Source organism: Monodon monoceros, unplaced genomic scaffold (genome assembly GCF_005190385.1).
Source record: "Monodon monoceros isolate NGI ecotype Baffin Bay Population unplaced genomic scaffold, NGI_Narwhal_1 Super_Scaffold_12, whole genome shotgun sequence".
Taxonomy (NCBI): domain Eukaryota; kingdom Metazoa; phylum Chordata; class Mammalia; order Artiodactyla; family Monodontidae; genus Monodon; species Monodon monoceros.
The window spans coordinates 144,748,172-144,771,481 of record NW_021703768.1 but is presented as its reverse complement, the minus strand read 5'-3'; the positions used below and the strand labels follow the sequence as shown (position 1 = coordinate 144,771,481).

The 23,310-nt window shown below is 43.3% G+C and overlaps 1 protein-coding gene across 7 annotated transcripts in view; it reads right to left on the bottom strand.

Moving 5' to 3' along the window:
* DOCK2 (dedicator of cytokinesis 2) overlaps positions 1-23,310 on the bottom strand; it is a 405,468-nt gene that overhangs the window by 251,197 nt on the left and 130,961 nt on the right. For all 7 annotated transcript variants that reach the window (XM_029217458.1, XM_029217457.1, XM_029217460.1 and 4 more), the window contains one exon: positions 6,117-6,265. In XM_029217458.1, the coding sequence (XP_029073291.1) occupies positions 6,117-6,265 (149 nt within the window). The remainder of the gene's footprint in view (positions 1-6,116; positions 6,266-23,310) is intronic.

Below are 23,310 nucleotides of genomic sequence, written 5' to 3'. Positions count from 1 at the left end.
TGTCCTCTGTTTGGAATGCACCACAGACAAAAGAATTTCAGCAAGCCTTGTCTCCCTACCCTTTATATGATATACAAGGGAGCAGATAGGTTAGAAGAAAACCCTGCTGTTTTTGCAGTGTGGTATTGATCCTGGAAACTAAATGATAATGCAAAGAGGCAGCATCAGCCTCTCTTCAAGCCTGCATCATGCAGGCTGCCTGGGATTCTCAGAGAGCCTAGAATTTCAGAGGTAGACACCCAAGCACAGACTGGCAGGGTCTGCTTCTATCACACCCGGTAGGTCAGGGGTGGCGCTAGACGGAGAACACCCTCTAAGCAGACTACTCCCTGTGCACGCTTCAGTCCCTTCCCCGCCCATGGGGACCCTAACAGAACTGAAGATGGTAATGGCGTTTTGCAGTCAATGTCTACTCCTCTGTAAGGAAGAGACATGAGGGTGAGTGTATGTGTTTGTGTGTTTTAAAATACATGCACCCAAACTCACACATGTGTATTCAACACAGTAGGCAAATCGCCCATAGCAGGTAAGGGAAGTAGGGGAATGGAAGCAGGAGACAGGGATAAAGGTAAGAAACACACACACACACACACACACACACACACACACACACGAAACAAGAGAGGGCCTTGCACAGACCAATGAGGATAAAGTGTCATAAACTGAGTGTGACTAATTCAACCCCTGCACCTGACACCCAAGGAAGACAGAAAGAGTTAGGAGCACACCCTCCTAGCACTCAGAGTGGAAGACCCAAGGGAGAATTCAGTCTCTGCCATTGATTGGGACGAGTCATATTCATTCACTTATCCGTTCCTTCAACAGATAGGCATTGTGCGGGATGGGCAAGGGGAAGGGGAGAGCTGCAGGGCAGGGCAGGCTAGGGTAGGGCACTCCCAATTACACAGGCAGATGGGTCCACAGAGGATGATAACCCAGGTGCTATGACAGAGCAGGCATAAGCTCTATGGGCCACAAGAGAGGGGTGTGGAGGAGGGTTAGAGAAAGCTTCCTTGGGGAGACTGACATTTCATCTGACTTCTGAATATTTAGCTAGGCAAAGAGAGGAGGTGATGCATTCCGACAAGTGCAAACAGCACACACAGCAGCCCAGAAGAGAGAGAGTGTGGCCCCTGAGGGATTGAAAGAATTTTAATGGAGCAGGAGTTAGAGAGTAAAAGTGGAATTGGCAAGAGGGAAGGCTGAAAGTGTAAGCTCTGTGAAGTTGGGGGAGGGAGGCTTGCTCTCTGAGCTTCTGTGCGCAAAGCCTGGCATGGGACACACACAGGAAAGTGTAACACAAAGCAATTAGTGCTGTGATATCAGTCTGAACACATAGTTATGAACACAGAGAAGGAAGCCCTTAAACCTGCCTTGAGGTTGGCAGGTGCAGGAGGGGTGTGTGTGGAGAGGACACAGAAGTGAGATTTCAGAAAGGGACTATTACCTGAGCTGAACCTAAAAGGAGTTTAGGATTTTACTTGCATAAAAAGAACAGGAACTGGAAAGGAAATTTCAAGCAAGAGAAAAAGCATGAGGAAAAGCCCTCTCTACCAGTGTCTAAGCTGATGAATAAAAACACCAGAAACCCCAAACTAATCATGACTAACAGAGGGCCTCGGTAAAACCCCTCAGGTCTAGTCAATGGGCTCAAAGGGTTTATTTTTTAAGCTGATTCTGTGCATTCTCTGCCTTCATGACGCAGATACAACCAACACCAACTTCTCTTCAGAGCCAGGAGTCACCTTTACCCACTCTGTGATTGCTAAGCAGGGTTCAACATGACGACTCTCCCGTCTGTGTCAGAGGAATGAAACATAGAAACAAAAAGCCTGCTTCAAGAGGGGGGGCAAGCCAACTCTCTCCCGGTCTGGCGCAAAATTAAATTTTATGAGTTACTTGGCAGCCAGCAAGGCACAGAACAAAGCCAGTGTGAAACCACCCTTCAAAGTAACCTAAGTTGACAATTAAACTTGCTCTCAGTGAGGGGGAGGAAAGGAGTTAATACAGGCAGAAGGCCCTTCATCCTACACCTGAGCCTGTCCCTTTCCTATGTTAAGTGCAACGGCAAGCAAGCTGAGTGAGGGGATTTAACACTATCATTACAAAAATATCAACATCCAGGCTTAGGTGGACATCCCTCCCTGAGTCATATGCCACCCAGGGTTACAATGAATACGGTAATAACAGGAAAACATAGCTTCCACATGCCAGGCCTGCTGTGCTGGGCTGTAATTACCCAAACGATGACAATCTATTGAAGACAAGCATTCTTTCCCAACCCCCAAACACACGATGCCCCCCAGAAGGAAGCCTGGCATACTGCATTTGTAATTGCTAAATTTCTACACGCGGTTCTGCCCTTGGGCAATGGTTCAGGTAGGTATAGTCCATTCTTGGGCTGGAGAGATCAACTATCCCATGGTGCCAAGAAAAAGTCAGTAAAAAAATAGATGGCTATGTTGTTATCAACAGAGAGGATCCAAACAACCAGAAGAAAAAAATCCAGGACATTTACCCTGGGAGCCTTTTGAATTTTTCTCCGAAATTTCCAATTTTGAAGAGTTAGTGCCTGAAGAAACCAACAGCACACCTGATGGCTTGGATTTTCAAAGTCAGATCTTTGTACAGGCGATGTCCCCACTACTGCATAAAAATGAATTGATGAGTACAAATGAATGTGTTTGAAGACTCTGCCGTTTTATGGTTTATTAAATGCCACACTGGAAGGTGCAAAGTTTTATAGGCTGGAAAGGGCCCTTCAATTAAGAAGGTAAAGAACTGAGGATGAGCCCAACTGTTCTTCCACTTCCAGTGAATACTGAGGATAAAAAAACTAGGTCACATTAGAGTGGTGGTTCTTAAAGTGTATCCCTGGACCAGCAGTATCCATATCATCTGGGCACTTGTTAGAAAAAATAAATGATCAGGGGACTTCCCTGGTGGTCCCGAGGGTAAGACTCTGTGCTCCCAATACAGGGGGCCCGGGTTAGATCTCTAGTTGGGGAGCTAGATCCCACACGCATGCCGCAACTAAGAGTCCTCATGCCACAACTAAGAGGCCCACATGCTGCAACTAAACATGCTGCAACAAAGATCCCACGTGCCGCAGATAAGACCCGGTGTAGCCTAAATAAATAAATATTTTTTAAAATATAAACACATAAATAAATAAATGATCAGGCCCCATCCTCCAAACCTAATGATCGGAAACCTGTTTTAACAGCTCCTCCAGGTCACTGGGATGTACTATCATGTTTAAGACCTTTTGCACTAGAACTGTGGTCCTCCACCCTGGCTGCCTATTATCATCACCCGGCGAACATGTTATTGCGATGCCCTGGCCAACCCCAGGCAACTAAATCACAACAACTAGGACTGGAACTTAGCAACAGCTACTTTTAAAAAGGCTCCTCGGGTGATGTAATGTGTAGGCAGAGTTGACAGTTGCCATATACTAGAATAAGAGAGATTTAGATTAGATACTTTGCAACTTCTGATTTCTGGTTTAACTCAAAGTTATAGTGGTTGCTGAATGAATCTTCTTCGCGAAAGAAAAAGCTTTTGAGAAGAGGAGAGATTTCCATCTTCATGAGCTGGAGAAGTTAGATGTGAAGCTCACACACTGTACCAACATTGTACCAAACCCAACGGTAATAACAGTATTTAACAACTCATCAGCAAAGACAGTTGCTCATCCTGGGAAAGAGGCGGGCTAGTCCCCAACGTTCAGAAGTCACTATAAAAGCAGTGCGCTCGGAGGCAGTGAGGAGTGACACCGCACCACCCACACGCCTCAAGTCCAGCTGCCACAAACCACCAAGGGGACTAGCCCACTTACTTCTTGGCTTTGAAGTCCCAAGAATTCAGGGTGTGTGAGAGAGCAGCCTCTTCTCACCAGTGTCTGGTGTCACCCAATGTGCAAAGTGATGACAACCTGCCAGCATAGAATTCTAGGGGGCCACTCCCACGGGACAGGCAGAGCCTAGCATCGCTGCTTAACAAATAAACTATGTACTGGGGCCATCCCTCTACCCAAATTAGGAAATTGGCAGAACACATTATAAGTCTGTTCCTCAAACCAGGGTCCACTAGTGTAGTCCCAAGCATCTAGGATTTTTTTCCCCATGAAAACGGACGTGAGCACTACTAAAATGTAAGAAACACTGTAAATTCTTTTCAACAAGAAGAGGCAACATTCTTTGGGAAGTTTCTGGAGGAATAATAGGCCAACCATCATGTTTTTACACTGTGAGAGTAAGATCAAACATTCCCCTAAATTTTTTTTAAAGATAGAATAACAAAGAGTGGAACCAGTTCAATAGCTGGCTAGTGAACATGCTTATGAAAATAACACCATCACCATGACATTCTCACAGAGTGAATTTTAGATATCCAAGCTTTGGGGCATTATACTCCCTCTCCCCCAAAAAAGGATGAGGATAGGAAAAAATGAGAGGGAAAAGACCATGCTTTTATATCCCCAATGCCTATGATTATGCAGACTTTGGAGTTGGACCAACCTGGGTTTCGATTTTCACCCTACAATTTATTTGTTGTTTGGCCTTGAACTTTTAAGTCTGTGAATTTCAGGTTTTCATCTATAAAATGCGAATGATAATCCTTAGCCGTGATCAGGGTGAGCAGAAAGAAGGCTTGGATTGCATTTAGCACAATGCCTAGAAAACAGCAAATTAAGTAGCAGCTGTGATCATTAACTATTCACTCTTGAACACCCAGCTGAAGCTTCACTTCTCTTGTGAAGGCTTCCTTGACAAAAATGCTTACACACGGACACACACCCACCCACACCCACCCACACACACACACACACACACACACACACACACACACACACACACAGAGTCTTTGTAGTTCCAGTACCCCTAGTATGCATCTAGATTTTAGTCATTATATTATATTGCAATTGCTTATTTATATGTTTATAAGTATTTTCTTAAGAAAAGAGACATGCCTTTGTGTACCCAATGCCTGGCACATACTTGGTACATCATATGTACAAATGAATGAATGAATGAACAAATGAAGCTAGCTATGTATCTCATTTACCTAAAAATGAGATGAGAAAAACTTAATTAGGATGGTAAGAGCGGAAAGGACAAGACAGGAGAGAGACATACAGGGAAGTTGATAATAATGGTTGACTATGGGATATGAGCAGGAAAAAAATACTGTTTTGCAGAGTTTTCTAATACAGTCAATCATAGACACCATTCATCCAGAAAGCCCTTCTCTGGGGATTTTCTAGGGAGGAGAGGGGATGGAGAGAATGGTCACACAAATACTTAGAAAAGATTTATTGGTTGTTTGGGTCTACCCAGTCCTCTGAAAGCAGCCCACATAAGGACAGATATTCCCGGACATTATTCAAGGGCAATTTAAGGCTGCAGAAGGAACCTGAGTCAAATCAAGAATGTTTATCTCTGTCTTCCAAGTCTCAAGAATTCTAGTCCTGTGTTTAATCACTGCCTCTCAGTCTTTACCATTATCACCACTCCGTCTCCCTCATTATCTTCTGGAGACTCTGCCCTTTGGAAGCCCTCTACTTACTCCCACTGAGACTTGCCTTTTGGTCTCATTCCTACCTAATCTCTGAATGATGTTGACCAATATTACATTGGCTTCACTGCCACAGCCATCTCTCTATCATCACCTAACGCCTCAACCTATCTCAAGGGTCTAGGCATGAGCAATCTGCTCATCCAGAAAGGGTCTTAACCGTTTCACCACTGCAGGAGATAACTGGAGAAACAAAACCAAGGAAAATCAGCCAAGAAAGCAGGTAAGTGGGGTTTTCTTGGCTATGTAGACATAGAAAAACTTTCCTACCCTCATCCCTGCAAACCAGGGCTTTAGTAAATGGACAGGCAATCTAAAAAGTCTGCAGTATGTCCATACCTACACCCTGAGAAAGCCTGTCCAACAAGAAATATGGTGACAAAATGCTACACGCTTAACTCTAGTCCCCAGGCTGTCTTTCACAGCCAGGGAATTAGTCACTGTAAAAGTAGGCCCATTGAGAATGCTGTTCATCAGCATCAATATTTTAGAACTTAACTCAGCCCTAGGGCGTCTACAACATCATGATGACTCACCGCATCCTGACAGCTGAGGACCTCCAAAATGCTGTTGAGTAACTTGACACAGTACTTCTTCTCCTGGACCTGGTGCTGCATCTCATCCTTCTGCTCCAGCAGCTCCTTCAGTTCCTTGGTGATGACAGGAAGCAAAATGTCCCGGCATTCTGCAATGAAGGCAGTTCAGAGGCATCTGAGCTTCCTCGTTTCTTAGCTTCTTTTATTTTTTAGATAACATTTCATTAAATAAATAATTCACGAATATCTTCTTCTTGTAAAATATGCAAATATTAAAAATTAGGTTAAGGGACTTCCCTGGTGGCGCCGTGGTTAAGAGTCCACCTGCCAATGCAGGGGACACGGGTTCAAGCCCTGGGCCGGGAAGATCCCACATGTCGCGGAGCAACTAAGCCCGTGCGCCACAACGACTGAGCCCGCGCTCTAGAGCCCATGAGCCACAACTACTGAGCCCATGTGCCACAACTGCTGAGGCCCGCACGCCTAGAGCCCATGCTCCGCAACAAGAGAAGCCACCACAATGAGAAGCCCGCGCACCACAACCAAGAGTAGCCCCCACTTGCCACAACTAGAGAAAGCCCACACGCAGCAACAAAGACCCAGTGCAGCCAAAAATAAATAAATTTTTTTAAAAATTAGGGTAAGATTTCCTTATAACATTATTCACAGTTTTGGCCCCTCCCACAACCCCTACTCCCTAGAGGCAACCAACCAGTTATTCTATTCTATATAGATGTATGTGTATGTGCATATAAAAATGTATGTATGTGTATTTGTATAGCAGTATAAAATATGTAGTATCATTTTGATTTGGCTTTTCATTTAAGTAAAACATATTGCACCGTGACGATCATCTTTCAAGATCTTCTTATATGTTTTACATATGTATGTTAACAGTACAAAAACATTTAGTGTCATTTTGGTTTTGTTGCCTTTTTATAAAAGGGGACTATGCTGCACATATTGTTCTGTACCTTGATTGTTTTCATTCACCGATATTTCTTGGAGCACCTTCTATGTTATTACATAGAAGGATCAACGTTAATTATTTATAGCTGTTTTATAGTATTCTCTATTATGGACATATTTGTTCATTTAGTCATACCCCTATTGATGGACATTTTTCACTGGCATAAACAGTACAAAAATGAACAACTTTTCACTTGCACCCTTATACACCATGACTTTCATTTTAAATAAGTTAAAACCTTTGCAAAGATGGGTAACTCTCTTGGCTTTGCTGTCTCAGGAAATACCCGGAAGTTTCTGAAATCCTACACAGCATTCTTTCTATATTTCTATTAAAAATGGCAAACCTTGAGAGATCAAAAAAATCCCCCCAAATTTCAAGCCATCCCTACCTAGATGCTTCTAGAGCTGAAATGTGAATCATATATGTCAATTTTATTTTAATTCAATACAACAAGTAGGTGCTGAACATCTTTGATGTGGAAGGCACTGTATTTCTGGAAGTACAGAGATAATATATGGTTCTCACCCATTAGATACTTAAAATACGACAGAGGTGATCAGCAACAGAACAAAGGGCAATGGCAGAAGACAGAATAAGATACCGGTGGGAAGAATCAGACATCAGCTCTTGTTCTGTCAGCCTAGCATCTATACCTGCTCTGGCATAGCACCCTGGTTTCACCCTGGTGAGCCACCCTGCTATGGGATATAAACCTAGGGATACTGTCATAAGGCTCCCTGCCCTCCTCTGGACCAGGGTTGGGGACCTGACCCTAATTAGGATAACCTCTTGATCTGAACCTTAAGGGAACTTTAATAACAGTTACTGCTGACATTGCTAACATATTGAGCGCTTACCATGTTTGAAGTTTCGAGTCTAGGAGGTAGATACTGTTATTTCTCCCATTTTGTTGATGAGGAAACAGAGGGACATGCCCAAGTATACAGAGCTAGTAAGTGGTGGATCCAGTCTGACTGCAGAGCCTGTGCTCATCATCACTAGACAAAGGGTATTATCTTTCTTGGAGCTCGTCTGTCTGCCCAGAAGTGCCCTGGGGAGGCTTGCTGCTTCCTCTCCCAGAGCTATTCTGAATCTCCCCTCTCTGAAGACTGGTTCCCCAGCTTTTCCTCTGATTCTTAAACTGCTCCCTATCATCCAAATACATTTATTTTCGGTTAAATTTATCAGACTAGGTTTATGTCACTCACAACCAAAGAATTCAGACTCGTAGAGTCATAAAATACCATGAGGGCTTCAGAAGAGAGAAATGATCTATGGCTGGAAGGTTCACAGAAGACTTTATAGGCTCTGGTAGAATTGCGTCCCTTCTCTCAGAGCACTAATGTCAGTTTGTAATTAAATTCTAATTAGTATAATTAATGTCCATTCATCCAACCAAAGTGTAAGCTTCATGACAGCCAGACTAAATCTCAGGTGCCCAACACAGTACCTGGATCATGGTAGCTACTCAGTAAATCTTGATGGCGTGAATGGAAGAGGTATCATTTGAGATGGTCACTGATGAGTAAATAATATTGCCATCAGGAGAGTGGGAATTTAGAGAACAGAGAGTGATTTAGAGTTCATGGACCAAGATGTAGCAACGTATACAATGGTGGAATATTACTCAGCCATAAAAAAAGAATAAAATAATGCCATTTGCAGCAACATAGATGCAACTAGAGATTATCATACTAAGTGAAGTAAGTCAGAAAGAGAAAGACAAATACCACATGATATCACTTATATGTGGAATCTAAAATACGGCACAAATGAACCTAACTATGAAACAGAAACAGACTCACAGACATGGAGAACAGACTTGTTGCTGCCAAGGGGGAGGAGGGTGGGGGAGGGATGGGGTGGGAGTTTGGGATTAGCAGAGGTAAACACTTATATATAGGATGGATAAACAACAAGGTCCTACTGTACAGCACAGGAAACTATATTCAATATCTTGTGATACGCCATAATAGAAAAGAATATATTAAAAATAGAATGTATATATGTGTATAACTGAGTCACTCTGCTGTATAGCAGGAATGAACACAACATTGTAAATCAACTACACTTCAATAGTAAAATAAAATAAAATAAAATTTTAATAAAAATAAAAATAGAGTACATGGACCTGGGTAAGTAGAATAGTCTCTTGGAAGTAGAATAACAGGAGATAACATTGAAAAGGAAAATTCTTAAATGCAATGGGTGGTGTAAGATTATAGTTCTATGGAAACAGAAAATTACAGGCAACAAAAATTTTGATTCAGCTTTGCTTAATGTTATAGATGGAATCATGGGCCACGGATTAATGGTACTTTGTTTGGACTCAAGAAATGGTTGGCCTAAGGACTTCTGAGAATACAAGGTGCTGAGTTAGCCATTACCCTCTGTTTAGAGAGAGAAGAAAAAAAGACTGGATAATATTTACATACCAATTACCATAATATTTAAGTTAAATCTATACTTAGTCCGTTGAAATTTTGTCCAGGTCTGTTTATTAAAAGGGGTAAAGAAATTTCCTGCAAATTTCATGCAGAAGTTTGTTTTAAAAGTTATCTTCTAAAAGATGTTAACTTGTAACTTTGAAACTTTTTGTTTGTTAGAGGAAACTGTATGTGTAAAAATGCTTGTTGTAGGAAAAACTAGGTGAGTTCATTTGAAGTTGTAAACTCTTTGTCTTTGGGAGATGAATGACCTCACCAACTTCATGAAACTTAACTCCCTTCACTGATGTTTTCATAATTAAACCCCATCAGAAGATAAGAACTGTGCATTCACTTAAGTTAGGTAAGAACTGTAAAGTCTTCCTCTCTTTAAAGTTAATTTTTGCTAGTAAAATAAAAAAGATTCTAATAAAGGAAATTTAAAACACAACAAAAATCTTGTTCTTCCATAGTTCTCTGGGCAAAGGGAGTCTTCAAAAGATGTTTTTTTAAGGTGATTCATGTCATTGTAGCATGTAGGGCAGCTGGAGGAAGAAAAGACCAAAGAGCAGACAGAGACCAGTGTATGTGCCACTGCAGTAGTCCAGGTGATGGCAAATGAGAATAAAAGTGCTGGGTTCTACCCCGCTAGACTCCTAGCCTCTGATACAACATTCTTGTTCTCTGTTGAAGCTAAAGATTTGATAAGCCCTTAAAGAAAGCTGGTCTTGAGTTTAAAGCGTAGTAAGACAATGTTTTAAAGCCTAGAGCAATAGGCTTTTGTGATCCAAGATTAAAAATCACTTAAAACCTCTCCATCTGTAAATGGGATCACTAGGACCTGCAGAGAGGAGGTTTGTAAAGGTAGACAAAGGGTTAATCTACTGAGGCAGTTAATTAACTCATTCATTCATTTAGTCAGTCGGTCTACTACACTTATTGAAGGCTCCCTAAGTGCCAGTCACTATTCTGGGGTGGGAGGGAATGTAACCAGGGGTTGCTTGCCCATCACAGCAGCAGAGCCAACAGAGATAATAGGCAGGCTTAAGTAGACAAGAAAAACCCTGGTGCCTCTACCTCCTGGGAGTGGCAACCTGTCAGTGGCCATATAACAGAGCTATAGAATAGTAAAGGCCAGGTTTTTCCTAAAAAGCTCATTCTGTTGGTATTCTAGTTGAGATACTTCAGTTAGATCTTATTACAAAGACGTGGGTGCAAGGGAAAAGGCCCGTTGGAAGACTTTAGATATTAATGAAGATCTCCTTGAGAAGTCACCGGACTTTACATTCTGCTTAAAATTGAGCTAAATTAGTAGATTCTCATGGAAAAGTCTAATAGTGAGTTCTCCATCCCTAGAAATATTTAAGCAGTAGGTAGCTGTCTCTGGGCAGGGATAATGAAGAGGTATTCAAAGTATCAGATGAAGGGTTAAACGGAATGATTATTAAATCCCCATCCAAAACTCTATGATCCATAAAACAGAGGTCCAAAGGAAGTGGCAGGAGGAAGGATGTATTTGCTAGGTGGAAAGACAGTGGACATGTCTGCATTGTTTACAGACCACTGAGGTCGTGGGAGCTACAGACCAGACCGCAGCAGAAGCCGTGGTTTATCAATCTGAAAGTCACCGACTTTACAGGTGATCAAAACCAGCATCCCCACAGGACGAGGGCTCTTCGTGCTGAGAGTCAGAGGGATTTGAGCTGAGGAAGCCATTAATAACATAGCCTGTTTTGCAGAAAGTACTTTGTCTTCTCGTTAACCATGATTTCTCAGAAACATCTGGCTCCTCTGTTTTGAAATGAAATAATTCTTCTCATTTGTAATTGGAGCTGTGAAATTACATTAGTCTGTAAAGCTTCAGGAAGCAGCATTTCTAAACTGTGGCTTGAATGTCAAGCAAACAAACAGAAACGGTTAAAAGATAAATATTGCAGAGCCTTAAATCAATCTTTATAGGTAGAGGCAATGAGCGTGAGAGACCTGCTAACAGAGCCTGGGTAACTGAGCCCCACAAAGCCTGGAGATCGGCCAACAAGTGATGACAAGTCCAAACTGTAATTCAGACCAGGAACTTAGGAACCCGCAGAGCTACTCAACTCTGTATTTTCATAGAAAGGAGTTTTCTTTTGTCAAAGCGACCTGCAGAGAGGAAAATGCAGTGTTTCTGGGCTCTGGAGTCTTCCTTTTCAGAGAAACTTTTATCCTATGGCAGAAGATGCCACTGCCTGAATTCACAGCTCTCTTGAAGTGTGATATGCTTTTGCAATAATTTCACGACTCAGGTGTACTTCAAATAAGATGGTCCTTTTCGTCACCTCCTTCTCCCCAGTATCAGCTCCATGGAAGGATCAAAATGTATCCTTTGTCCACTTTGGAAAACCACCTTGAGGTGCATCAGGCCACAGATATATCTGTGATCTCAGCCACAACTGCAGCCCCAGAGGAAAACACTCCTAAGAACTACATCTGAACTTGCTGTCTTCCCCACAAACCTGCTCCTTCTTTGCTCACTCTGAGCAAAGACACCCTCCGGCACACAGTCAGCCAGGCAGACTTGATTTCTCCCTCTCTCTATCCCCAACATCTTCTCCATCAGGAGGTCAAACCCATCTCACCCCCAAGCCAACTTCCTGCATCCTCTGTTCCAAGTTTCCCAAACTGACCTCCCACTTCCAATCTCAGCGGCAGGAAATTTCCCCAAACCCAAACCTGACCACGGGACTTCTCTCCTTGAAGGGCTTCAGTAGTCTCCCAGGGGTGAGTTTGACCGCTGCTCTGGCATAGCTGAAGGCCCTTAGTGGGCAGGCCCTTCCTTACCTCTCCACCCTCCACCTCCTGCATCACTCCACAATAGCCTCTCCTCTCCTGCTTCTGAGTTTTTGCACGCTATTTTCTTTGCCCAGAATGTACTTATCCCACCCATCTTCACCTGACTAACTCCTCCCTGCCTCCTAGGTCTTACCTTAGTTGCCAAATCCCCTAGGACAATGTTCCTGACACCCCAACTCTGACTTGGGTGACCCTGTTCTGTGCTCCTGTAGTATCCAGACTAGAATTTCATCTTCCCATTTCCCACATTACGTGGCTATCGTCTATGTAACAGGACGAACAGTAAGGTTCTCATTAACATCCCAGAAATGAAGCTGAGGTCCAAAGCTGAGGACAAAAGGTGTAACTGCTCCACATTCTAAATCCAAACCGTCTCCAGTAGTTGGTGTACACCATCATCCCCCGTGGTTTTTTGAGAGGTACCAGTTCAGTACCAGTCCTACAGTGATCTGCATGTACCTCATCCCAGAACTGAGGGAGGGTCTGCAGAGGACTCTGGATACAAAGCAATGCCCATAGAAAGAAGGCATTGCCTCTCCTCCCTGAAGCTGAGGTGAAGGGAGGTAGAGCCAAAAGAATCACTCATGAAACATATGAAGACGAGACTGGCACCTTATGGCCCCACTAGGGAAATGTTTGCTGATCTTCCATCCCAGGTACATCCTGGCTCCACCAGCAGAACAGAGACACTTGAGAACATTTGGGAATCCCTCTCTTACTGTGGGGAGAAAGGTTAAACCCACAAGGTGTGTGTGTCAGGGCCTCAGTCATGTCCTCAGTGTGGTTACCCCATTTCTAAGCCGGCCTGTGGCAGCCTTCGCTTGGAATTTCACTCCACTCACAGCCAGCCCCTTACGTTATCACCAGCATGGGTTAATGGACTCCTCAATCTTGTTCGATTTTTCACAGGCTTTAAAGTGAAAGTCGTTCTGCTTTGGTCAAGTTCCTATTGACTGAAAGGCGAATTCAGCTCCGCGCAACCCTCCTGGAGGAGAGCGAGGAACTTGTGATGGCCAAGGTTTGCCCTGCTCTCCCACACTGCCCACCCCCAGCCTTTTGGCAAGCAGGGAAGACCCCTAATTGAAACCCAACATTCTCCCCAGGCAAAGCTGAGCAGGGCCAGCGCTGCTCTGCTTGGCCGCTTTCCTTCTGTTTGGTAGGGGGAGCATCTGCAGATGCCAGAGGCCACTTGGTTCCATCAGCTAGCCATGAAGGAGGACCGCCACACACAGCTCTAATCTGACAGCAGTTTGTTGTCACAACCGCCTTCCTCCAGCCAGCGCCTCATGAAGGAAAGTAATTCCACCCACTGGGAAATCAGTAACTACCCACAAACTTCATACTCCAGATCAGGTTACAAGCCTTTTACAACCCTACCACCGTTGTGCCCCCGCGCATTCTTCAGCAGCTCCTCGTGATTCACTCTCCTTACCTTCGCAGAAACACGCCTAAGTACAATGTCAGAATCACTCCTCACTCCCCCTCCAGCCTGCCTCAGCCATGACATACATCTCCACTTTACGAACCCTGAGGGCCAGAATGTGTCTCCCCAGCTCAACAAACATAGCCTATTTAGAGATTTCAGAACTCAGCAACTGCAAACTTTCTCTTCAGGTATCTTACAGGGGTGAAAATATAATTAGGCAGTAAATCCTAAAGAAGAAACATACGTTCAGAACTTTATACTAGATACCCACTTAAAGTCCAAACCAAGCTATTGCTTTTGCCATATAGCCTTTATATTTAACATAAAGCATGATACTGCACTAAACCTACAAGCGAACCCCTATAACAAGTTAGTGTTTGCCATTCAGAAGCATAGTGATGGCAGGAAGAGTAGACTGATGTATAACTGTTGGAATTTACACAGTGATGTGAGTGTGGTTATGTCCAAAAATGTCACACTGGTTATAAATATAATTTGTAAGCTCTGATAGTCTATATGCATATATTTATAGCCTTAAACATATATAGACATAATTTATTGTAACAGGCACTATTCTCATGGATATCCTGTTCTAGTGGGATATCAGAAACAATTTAAGAAGATAATAATTGTCTTAGGTTGGATCTTCCAGAAGCAAACTCTGAGATGAGGTTTGGGTGAAGGTGTATTAAATAAGGAGGTGTTCCAGAAAACACTGGAAGGGGAGTAGGGAAGTGGGACCATGAAGGGAAGGAGGCCAGGTAGCCTTCAAGTCTCACAGAAGGGGAGCTCTGGGGACAGTGTGGGCCACAGGGGTGAAGCAGCTGGAGTATTTAGACCTTGGGGATGGGTGGTCCCGGGCACTTCAGGTGCTCTCAGTGTCCAGGCAAAGCAGGCCCTGCTGCCTGAGGGCAGCCAGAGAAGGCAGGGGCTGGCTATTGGGAGAGAGAGTCCTCCTGGAGCTCTTGTACACAAAAATGATCACGATTACAGGAGACATGGGAAGAGCCCTGAGAGTTGATGCTATTACAACAAATGCCAATAGCTCCCAGCAAGACAGTTAACTGGGTAACCTGAGAAAGAGAGTCTGGAGGTGCAGGGAAGACTGTTCCATGTGGGGCAGTTAAGAAGGCTTCTGAGACGGAGAACTGGAGCTGAGACCTGACGGTGAGAAGGGAACAGCCTAGAAAGATCTCAGGGAAGAACCATTCCAAGCAGAGGAAATAGCATGTGAAGGCCCTGGGGTAGAAATTTGCTCAACATGTTGGAGGAATCACGTGGAAATAAGTGTGGCCAGATTATAGGAAATGGGAAGCATAATATGAGAGTTTGGCTGGGGCCAGGTCTCATCAGGCCCTGGGGCCCATGGTAAGGAGTTTGATTACTGGGTGGAGATAAAGAGGTTTTGCTTTTGTATTTTTAATAGAGGGTTAGGGGGTGGGCCTAGAGAGGAAGGAAGGAGAAGACTGAGGAGGCTTTTCATAGAGGGGAAAAAGAAGTTTAATGGTTATTGAGCCCTTACTCTCTACCAGGCAGTCTCTCTTTGAAGAAGTCTATCATTGTACCTATTTTATGGATGAGGAAACTAAAACTCAGAGAGATTCAGTAACTCGCCTAAGATTACACAGCTAGTAAGTGGCAGAGCTGGGATTTAAACATAGAAAATGTGATCTCAGAGCCCATTTTCACATCTACTAAACTACCCTGCCTCCTTACTATAATAGTGAAGGGGAAAGGAGATAAAAACTTGATTCGTTTGTAGCAGGAGAGACAAAGGAAAATGGACAGACTTGGGTTACAGTTCAGAGGCAGAATCGAACTTGCTGATGGGTTTAAATGTACTATATAGATGTGCAAGCATATGCATTTTGAATGCTGGAGAGAATAACAGACTCATTTTAGGGTTTATCAAGTTAGGATCTAATCATGAAGCCCATTTCACTGCCTCAACTAGCAAGTAATGAAAAGACTCCCATCAACATTTCTCTGATAGTGTGAAGTGGCTGCAGAGATGGCCCATTATCACACCTCTGCAAGCTCTTAGGGCATAATCAGTGTGCCCGATATTATATTATATATGACACATAATCAGTGTGTCCTGACAGGTGCTTCCACTTTCGGTTACCCCTCTGCACTTCCACACCGCCACTGTGACCAACCTCCTCCCTAACCAGCACACTCATTAAACCACAGTCTAGCTCCATCGAAAGTGCTTTTAGGAATATAAAGGTGCAGATATGGCCAACTGAGTAGTGACCCAAAATTTGATTTGTTCCCTAATGCTTAGAATGATTACATTCACGATGCCACACCAGAGGAGTGTAGCTCAGCCTTAGAAGACTGTCTCATCCATCTCCTAACCCTGGCTAATGGAAGGAGAAGCCAATGAAAAGCTTGGGGCTGAACCAGCTGGCCTCTACACTGGATAATCCGGGCAGTCCTTAAAGGAGGATTCTCATCAAAGCAATGTGCTCCGTGCAACATTTCAAATTCATGCAAGAGGAGAAATGAGTCAAGGTAGCTTTTTGACTGGCAGGAGCTGGGTCTTACATCCTTTGCCCCCATTTTGTTCCAATTCAGTGACATCTGAAATTCAAATCCATTTATAAGCACTTAGGATACCTATTATAACAGTAAGTACCACCCACACCCTTCCAGAGCATATCATCCTTGACCCCACTGCCTTTCTTTTGTACTATGCTACACAGATCCTTTAATCCCTTCACCCCAGCCCCTGTCTCCTCTGGAGACTCACATGATTCCCTGGCTCCATGAATTTCAATCTTTACTTAACCAGTCTTTCTGAGCTAATCTGTGGTCACATACTCAAACAGGGTTTTCTCAGCAGTAGGAGTCAAATTTTAAGAAAGGGTAGAAACCATTTGTCTAGAAATCCATTGAGAATGAAAGGGAGTGGCTGAGTGGAATACCAAGTATGAGAGCTAGGTAACATATGTTGAACTCCTGCTGGGTTCTGGGCACCATATTGGGAAACTACTTAACCCTTACCAAAATCTGTTCTGTACATTGCACTGTCCCCATTTTACAGATGAGAAAATAGGAACTCTAAGCAGCTTGCCCAGCGTAGGGTCAGTTAGCTAGTGTGACTCCAACAGAGGTAAGATTTCACGGTAGACTCCAGTGCCAGCGCTGTTCCAACTTCACTCACAGGCTCATGAGTACAAACAATTATTCCCAACTTTGAGATTCTGCAAACTGAAGGCAGCCACCCTTTGAATTTGTTAGCTCCCTTAAGCTAGCCTTAAGTAGGAATTCCAAGACCCTGGCTGGTTGGTTTGTTTAATGGTTGGTTGTTTTGTATGTTTTAGTGAAGGTTACAGTACCAGGGGAATAAAACAAACAACAAATCGCAGTCCTAGAATCATAGATTTAAATAATAATGAACATTCATCAACTCAGTGATTTAGTCATCAGTTTAGTCACTCACGTCTTTCATTTTTTAAAATTCAACCAACCATTTATTCAACTCCAATTGGTTGAATAACCTGAGCTTACCCGTCTCACTGCAGTTGGCTAGCAGATAGCAATCATGACCTTCAAACCTCTCACTCCCTGTTTCCCAGAAGACAGTGAGAGCGTGGGGTGAGACACCTAATCTCCATCAAGTCATGTCTCCTGCAGCTCATAGCACAATGTCTGTCACACGGTAGGATCCTAGGAAGTGTTAGATGAGTGAACGAGTCTTTGCTGATTTCAGAGAGAGAGAGCCCTGTCTGCCTACACCGAGGGCACCTCTCAGAATCAGAAACCTATCTGGTGTTGGGTTATTTCACTATCCATTACCCTGTGCTGTCCCTGAAGAAATCACATGGCAGTAGCTAGGGGCTGGAAGAAGGGTGTCCGGGAGGAGAACTGCATGTGTGTTTCTTCACCTTCACCACTTCCCCTGAGCAGCCGTTCTTGTAACATCTTTCCATCCTTGGCTTCATCTGATCCCAAAGGCAGTTATGGAGAAGTGGGCAGAACTCTGGATTGAGGGTCCAGAGACCTAAGTCTGAATCCCCGACTTACTACTGCCAGGATGCGTGATGTCAAATACGTCACTTTACCTCTCTTCCTCCAAAAATGGGGATTAAAATGCCCATAAGAGGATCCAAATAAAACATACAAATTTAGTTGTAGTTATAGGCGTACCTCAGAGATATTGCAGGTTCGGCTTCAGACCACCACAATAAAGTGAAATACCACAATAAAACCAGTCACATAAATTGTTTTGGTTTCCCAGTGCATATACTGTTTACACTACATTGTAGTCTATTAAGTGTGCAATAGTATTACGTCTAAAAAAAAATACATACCTTCATTTTTAAATACTTTATTGTTAAAAAAAATGCTTACCGTCATCTGACAACACAAGGTTGCCATAAACCTCCAATTCATAAAAAAAAAAAAAAAGTGGTATCTGTGAAGTGCAATAAAATTGGATGTGCCTGTATTAAGTGTAATGAGGCATAGGGATCTGATGCTACACCTAAGAAGTTTTTGAGTCCAAAGCAGAGCACATCGAAACTCCAGTAGTTGGCACGCACACTCGACAAAACACCTCGGTCCTGGCGTACTGGAATAAAATGGACTAGAAGCTGTTCTCTCCATCATTCAAACCAAGTGTCCTTTGTCTGAAATACCAAACTCCAGAGAACTGAGTTCCGAGAGGAGGCAGTAAACTGAAATGATTGGGGTATACGCCTCAGATTTTCATACTCCCTTTTGTATGTGGAGAGACTAAAAGAAGGCTCAGGCAAGCGCTCCCTGAACTTCCTTGTACACTTCTGCTTGCAACTTAGAATAATAATGCCACTTACTGGCAATCCTCAAGCTGCACACGTATGATCCTGTATCGCTGGCATCACAAAACTTACACATACCAAAAAGAACAAAAACCAACAGCAATGTTTTGGATCAATGTGAGCAGCCGGCATTCCATTTCTGAGACAAGCACACACTAAAAGCCTCTCATTTGCACTTTAAGGCCAACAGAGGGGCCCTTCATTTCAGAGAATTAAATGAGAAAATTCTCCTGGATTCAAGCATTAGCAAAATGGAAGGGCTGTGTAACTGTTTCCAGTCATCACCTGATTCTCTCCTTCCCTCACCTTCCCCACGACAGCTCCAGAGGAGAGGAAACTGGGGTCCCTCTCACAACCCCACACATTTAAAATCTAGTGTTGTTTATTACAAAGGGAGAACAGACGAGTGTAACAGCTTTCAAACAAGCTGAAGAATTGGAAGCAAACTCCAAAGAGGAAGGAAAAACCATTGCTATGCTCCCCCTCCCCCTGATCCTGCCCAAATAAAAATGAAAATGGGAAGAATTTCTCCTTCTGGCCTGTTTTTCTTTTCTAGAAGCACTCAGCTAAGAAGGCAGAGAAGAGAGACAGCCTTCAGGGGGCAGGGGGTTTTGCCTGCTTCATTTCTCCATTCATGCGACAGAACCGACATGAGCCCTCCCCTGGGAGGCCCAAAGCAAAAGAGTGACTTGAGAAATGAATCACCCACTTAGGCCCAAAATTTAAATGAGATGATCAAAGAGATCCTGTTTTGATTCTGAAGCCAATGAAGAGGAAATCAGAAAAGTGTGAGAAGGGAGAAAGTAAAGAGAATACATGTCAGTCAACAACATGTAATGAGCTTTCTGTACAGAGGGAGGACAACATATGGTCCTTACCCATGGGGTAGTCCAAGCGTAATAAAGAAAAGAACCAGTCAATTGACGGGAACAGTATAAAAACACGATGAAACACATTGTGTTTCCACTATGTTCAGTCCCTGCCGATGAATCTCAGATTGTACTCCTATGAAAATGACATTAATATTTTATTTTAGGCATGACTTGTTGATATATTTATTTTTAGTTACATATATTCCTTCCTATGCTACCTTAGTCCAAAAAGATGCAAAAAGGAGATGACACGCCAAAGTAAAAGGTAACATAAGGGCTTCAATTACCCACAAAATGTAGCTCCTCACTTGTGTGATAAAACTGTCCTGACAATGAAGGAGATCATCCAAGTTCTAGAGTGTATGGATCACTGAAGTAGAAGAGAACCAATTCCTCAAGAGAAACACAGCTTTTTCTGGCACTAAATTCTTTAAGAGATTTTTTTGTATTTTGAGTTTTAATGTTAATGTTCTAGATTAAGTTCAGTAGTGATTAGCTGCTTTTGACGTCAAGTTGTGGAATTTTAGCTCTAAAAAGAACCTGAGAAAAGCTAATGGTTTTCATTCATTTGACTGCGTTATGTGCTCACATAAAACGCGAAAACAATAAGTGGAGGAGGACCCATGACGTGTACTTGTCCTTGCATGGCATCTTCATTTATTTTTCATCTGGACAAATATTTATGGAGTGCCTAGCAAATGCCAAGCACTGGGGTGTATAGGACCAGGACATAAGTGGTAAAGACTGAGAGAAGTGACCAGACTCAAGGCATATGTGGGAAGGATTCAAAGGCCTTAGTGATTTATTGAAAGTGAAAAATAAGGCACAAGAAGATTTGAAGGCTAACTCCAAATGACCGGCAGAAAAATAATGGAAGAAGAGAAAGTTTTCATGAACAGAATGAATACAATTTTGGAAGTGTTGAGTTTGAGTACCTGTAAGACATTCAGATGAAGATGTCAAAGGGACAAAGGTCTGAGAATGATTTCATATAAATGTGCAAGCATGAATTCAACTATATGAAAGATACATGGTACATGACCTCCGTCCATAAAGAATTTATAATAAGCAATCACAGTGCATTTAGCAGAGAGCAGTTTATTAAAGTTTATCTGGTGATGATCATGAAGACCACAATGAAATGAAAAGAAAGGAAAAGGAGGGGAAAGAAGATACAGAAGCAAGGAAGAGGAGAAGGAAAAGCAGCTGGGGTCTGGACAGGGACTGACTGGGGATATATGAACACAGGAAGTTGGGACAAGGGAGCTTAGAGGGGCTTGGTAACATGAGAGGTTTTCGCTTGAAACTTTTAGCTCATCACAAAGACAAGGTTTAGGCAGAGTCCAAAGAGGGGTAAGCAGCCCAAACTGCCCAGGTGACCTAACCAGTATGTTTGTCAATACTGTCACTTTACCAAGTAAGGCCAATAGAATAGGAACTGGAAAGCAGGGTTTGCAGGGCACAACAGCCAACGACTATTTCTAGAGTATCTACAATGCACCTGGCTGTTGAAACTGGGATGGAAATGTAGCTAAAACCTGGTCCTTTCCCTCAAGGGCTCTCCTGCTAGAGCATCATGCACAGCCTACTGGCCCAAGATAAGGCAAAGGGATAAACTGGACTGTGAGGACGAGGAATGGAAAGAACTGTCAGACATTAAGGAGGCGCCATTCTCATTCTTCTGACACACTTAATAAGTACCAGGCCCCTCGATAAGGCGGAGTACAGGATGGATGCTAAGAGCAGGAATCTCAGTTACTGTCTGTGTGACCCTGGACAAGTCACCTAATCTCTCTAAATCTCTGTGTCTTTGTCTGTAAAGTGGAGATAATAAGAGCACCTCCCTTCACAAGACTGTGAGAATGAAATAAGAATATGTGAAGCACTTAGAGCAGCAAACCTGGCCCATGGTAAGCACCATGAAAATGGAAGCTATTATTATCATATTTTTTTAAATATCCATATGTAACTTTCTGGGTAATGGAAATATGCTGTATCTTGACATGGGTGGTGGTTGCACGGGTGTCTACAAATGTAAAAAAAAATTCACTGAGCTGTACACTTCAGATTTGTACATTTCACTGTATGTAAGTTATACCAAAATTTAAAAGATACATTGCTATCAGGTAGGTATTATTATTGTCCCTGTTTGACAGGTGCGCACAATGAGGCTTGAGGAAGTTAAGCAAATTGCCTGAGATCCTGCACCAGGTCTCACTCTCAGGCATTCAAACTCCAGAGCCTGAGCTCTCAGAGGCTGGGCTTGGGTTCCTGTGTTGGCCGAGCGTTGGTCCTCTATAGGGCTCAAGGAGCAGGTACCCAAAGATGCTGTCCCCAACTCTACATGGAGAATCTCCTGCATGAAGAGAGAGCAGCTCTTCCTTCCTCTCTCCCATTCTTTACCCCACCTTCCACACTCTTCTCATCTCAGCTCAGTTCCATTGCCTTACTAACTATTAAAACAAAAATGCCTGCCAAATCACAACCTGGCTGGTGATGAAGTGCACACGTGCCAGCAGGGGAACACCCAGCAGAAGACTGGCAGTGATTAAGGACTTGAAGGGAATACACCCGAGCTCTCCAAATTCCTCTGGAGCATAAGATGTCCCACTAGGAACTGACGGGCACCCATTCTAAGTCTGCATGCAGCTCTTGCCAAGACAAAGCATCAGGCAGGGAAGAGTGAGTGATCATAATTTATGAGGTGCTGTAGAAATTAATTTTGTATGTCTCCTCCATTAGCAGTGTGTCTGGACTAACTTTAATATGCAAGTTATCATGTTAATCTTTGATAATAGAAAAGAATGTGCCATCATTTACCTTCCTAGCCCTGAATTTGGCAATGCAGTCTTTTTTTTTTTTTTAACTTTATTTTTGGCTGTGCTGGGTCTTCGCTGCTGCGCGCGGGCTTTCTCTAGTTGCGGTGAGCGGGGGCTATTCCTTGTTGAGGTGCACAGGCCCCTCATGGCAGCGGCTTCTCTTGTTGCGGAGCACAGGCTCCAGGTGCACAGGCCTCAGTAGTTGTGGCTCGTGGGCTCTAGAGCACAGGCTCAGTAGTTGTGGCACACGGATTCAGCCACTCCGTGGCATATGGGATCCTCCTGGACCAGGGCTCAAACCCGCGTCCCCTGCAATAGCAGGCGTATTCTCAACCACTGCGCCACCAGGGAAGCCGTACGATGCAGTCTTTTTATTAGCCCTAATAGAAGCAGCATTCTTTCTTGGCATCTCAGTACCCTACCTACCTGTATGCAGCTCTACCTGGCACTTTGTAAAATCTCTGCTGATTCAGAAGCCCGTTTCTCAAACATTTGACTCTAACTGCCCATAAGTCACCAGAAGTTGACTCTGCCTTCCTTTTTTCTTTTTTATTCAGATTCCTCTCAATGAGAATAAATTCTCTGCCGAAGGAGCATTCCACAAAAAGCACATAATGGCCAGTTCTTAGAAGGAGAGGCCCACAGTATGAGGGGACATGAATGAGTTCTGTGTGATATTTATGAAGGCTAGCTCATGCCAGGCTAGCAGTGATTGGTCTTCAGAACCCCAGCATCTCTGGGTGACTAAATTATAGAAGCAGGAACTTCTGCTTCAGGGAACAGGGAAAAAAATCAGGCAATATTGGAAGATTAGCTGTTATAGACAATAGGAAAATCACCCAAATAGTGTAACCTAGTACATCTTTTTCTCCATGTATTCACTTCATATAGGCATATACCTATTTATAGGTAAAAGAAAGTTACCTATGCCCCCATCTGATGAATAACTTTAATATTCTTATTCCATTCATCCCATACATTCTAACCTTTAAAATGTGATAACAGTGGGGAAATCTTTGATAAATTGCATTTTGCCAC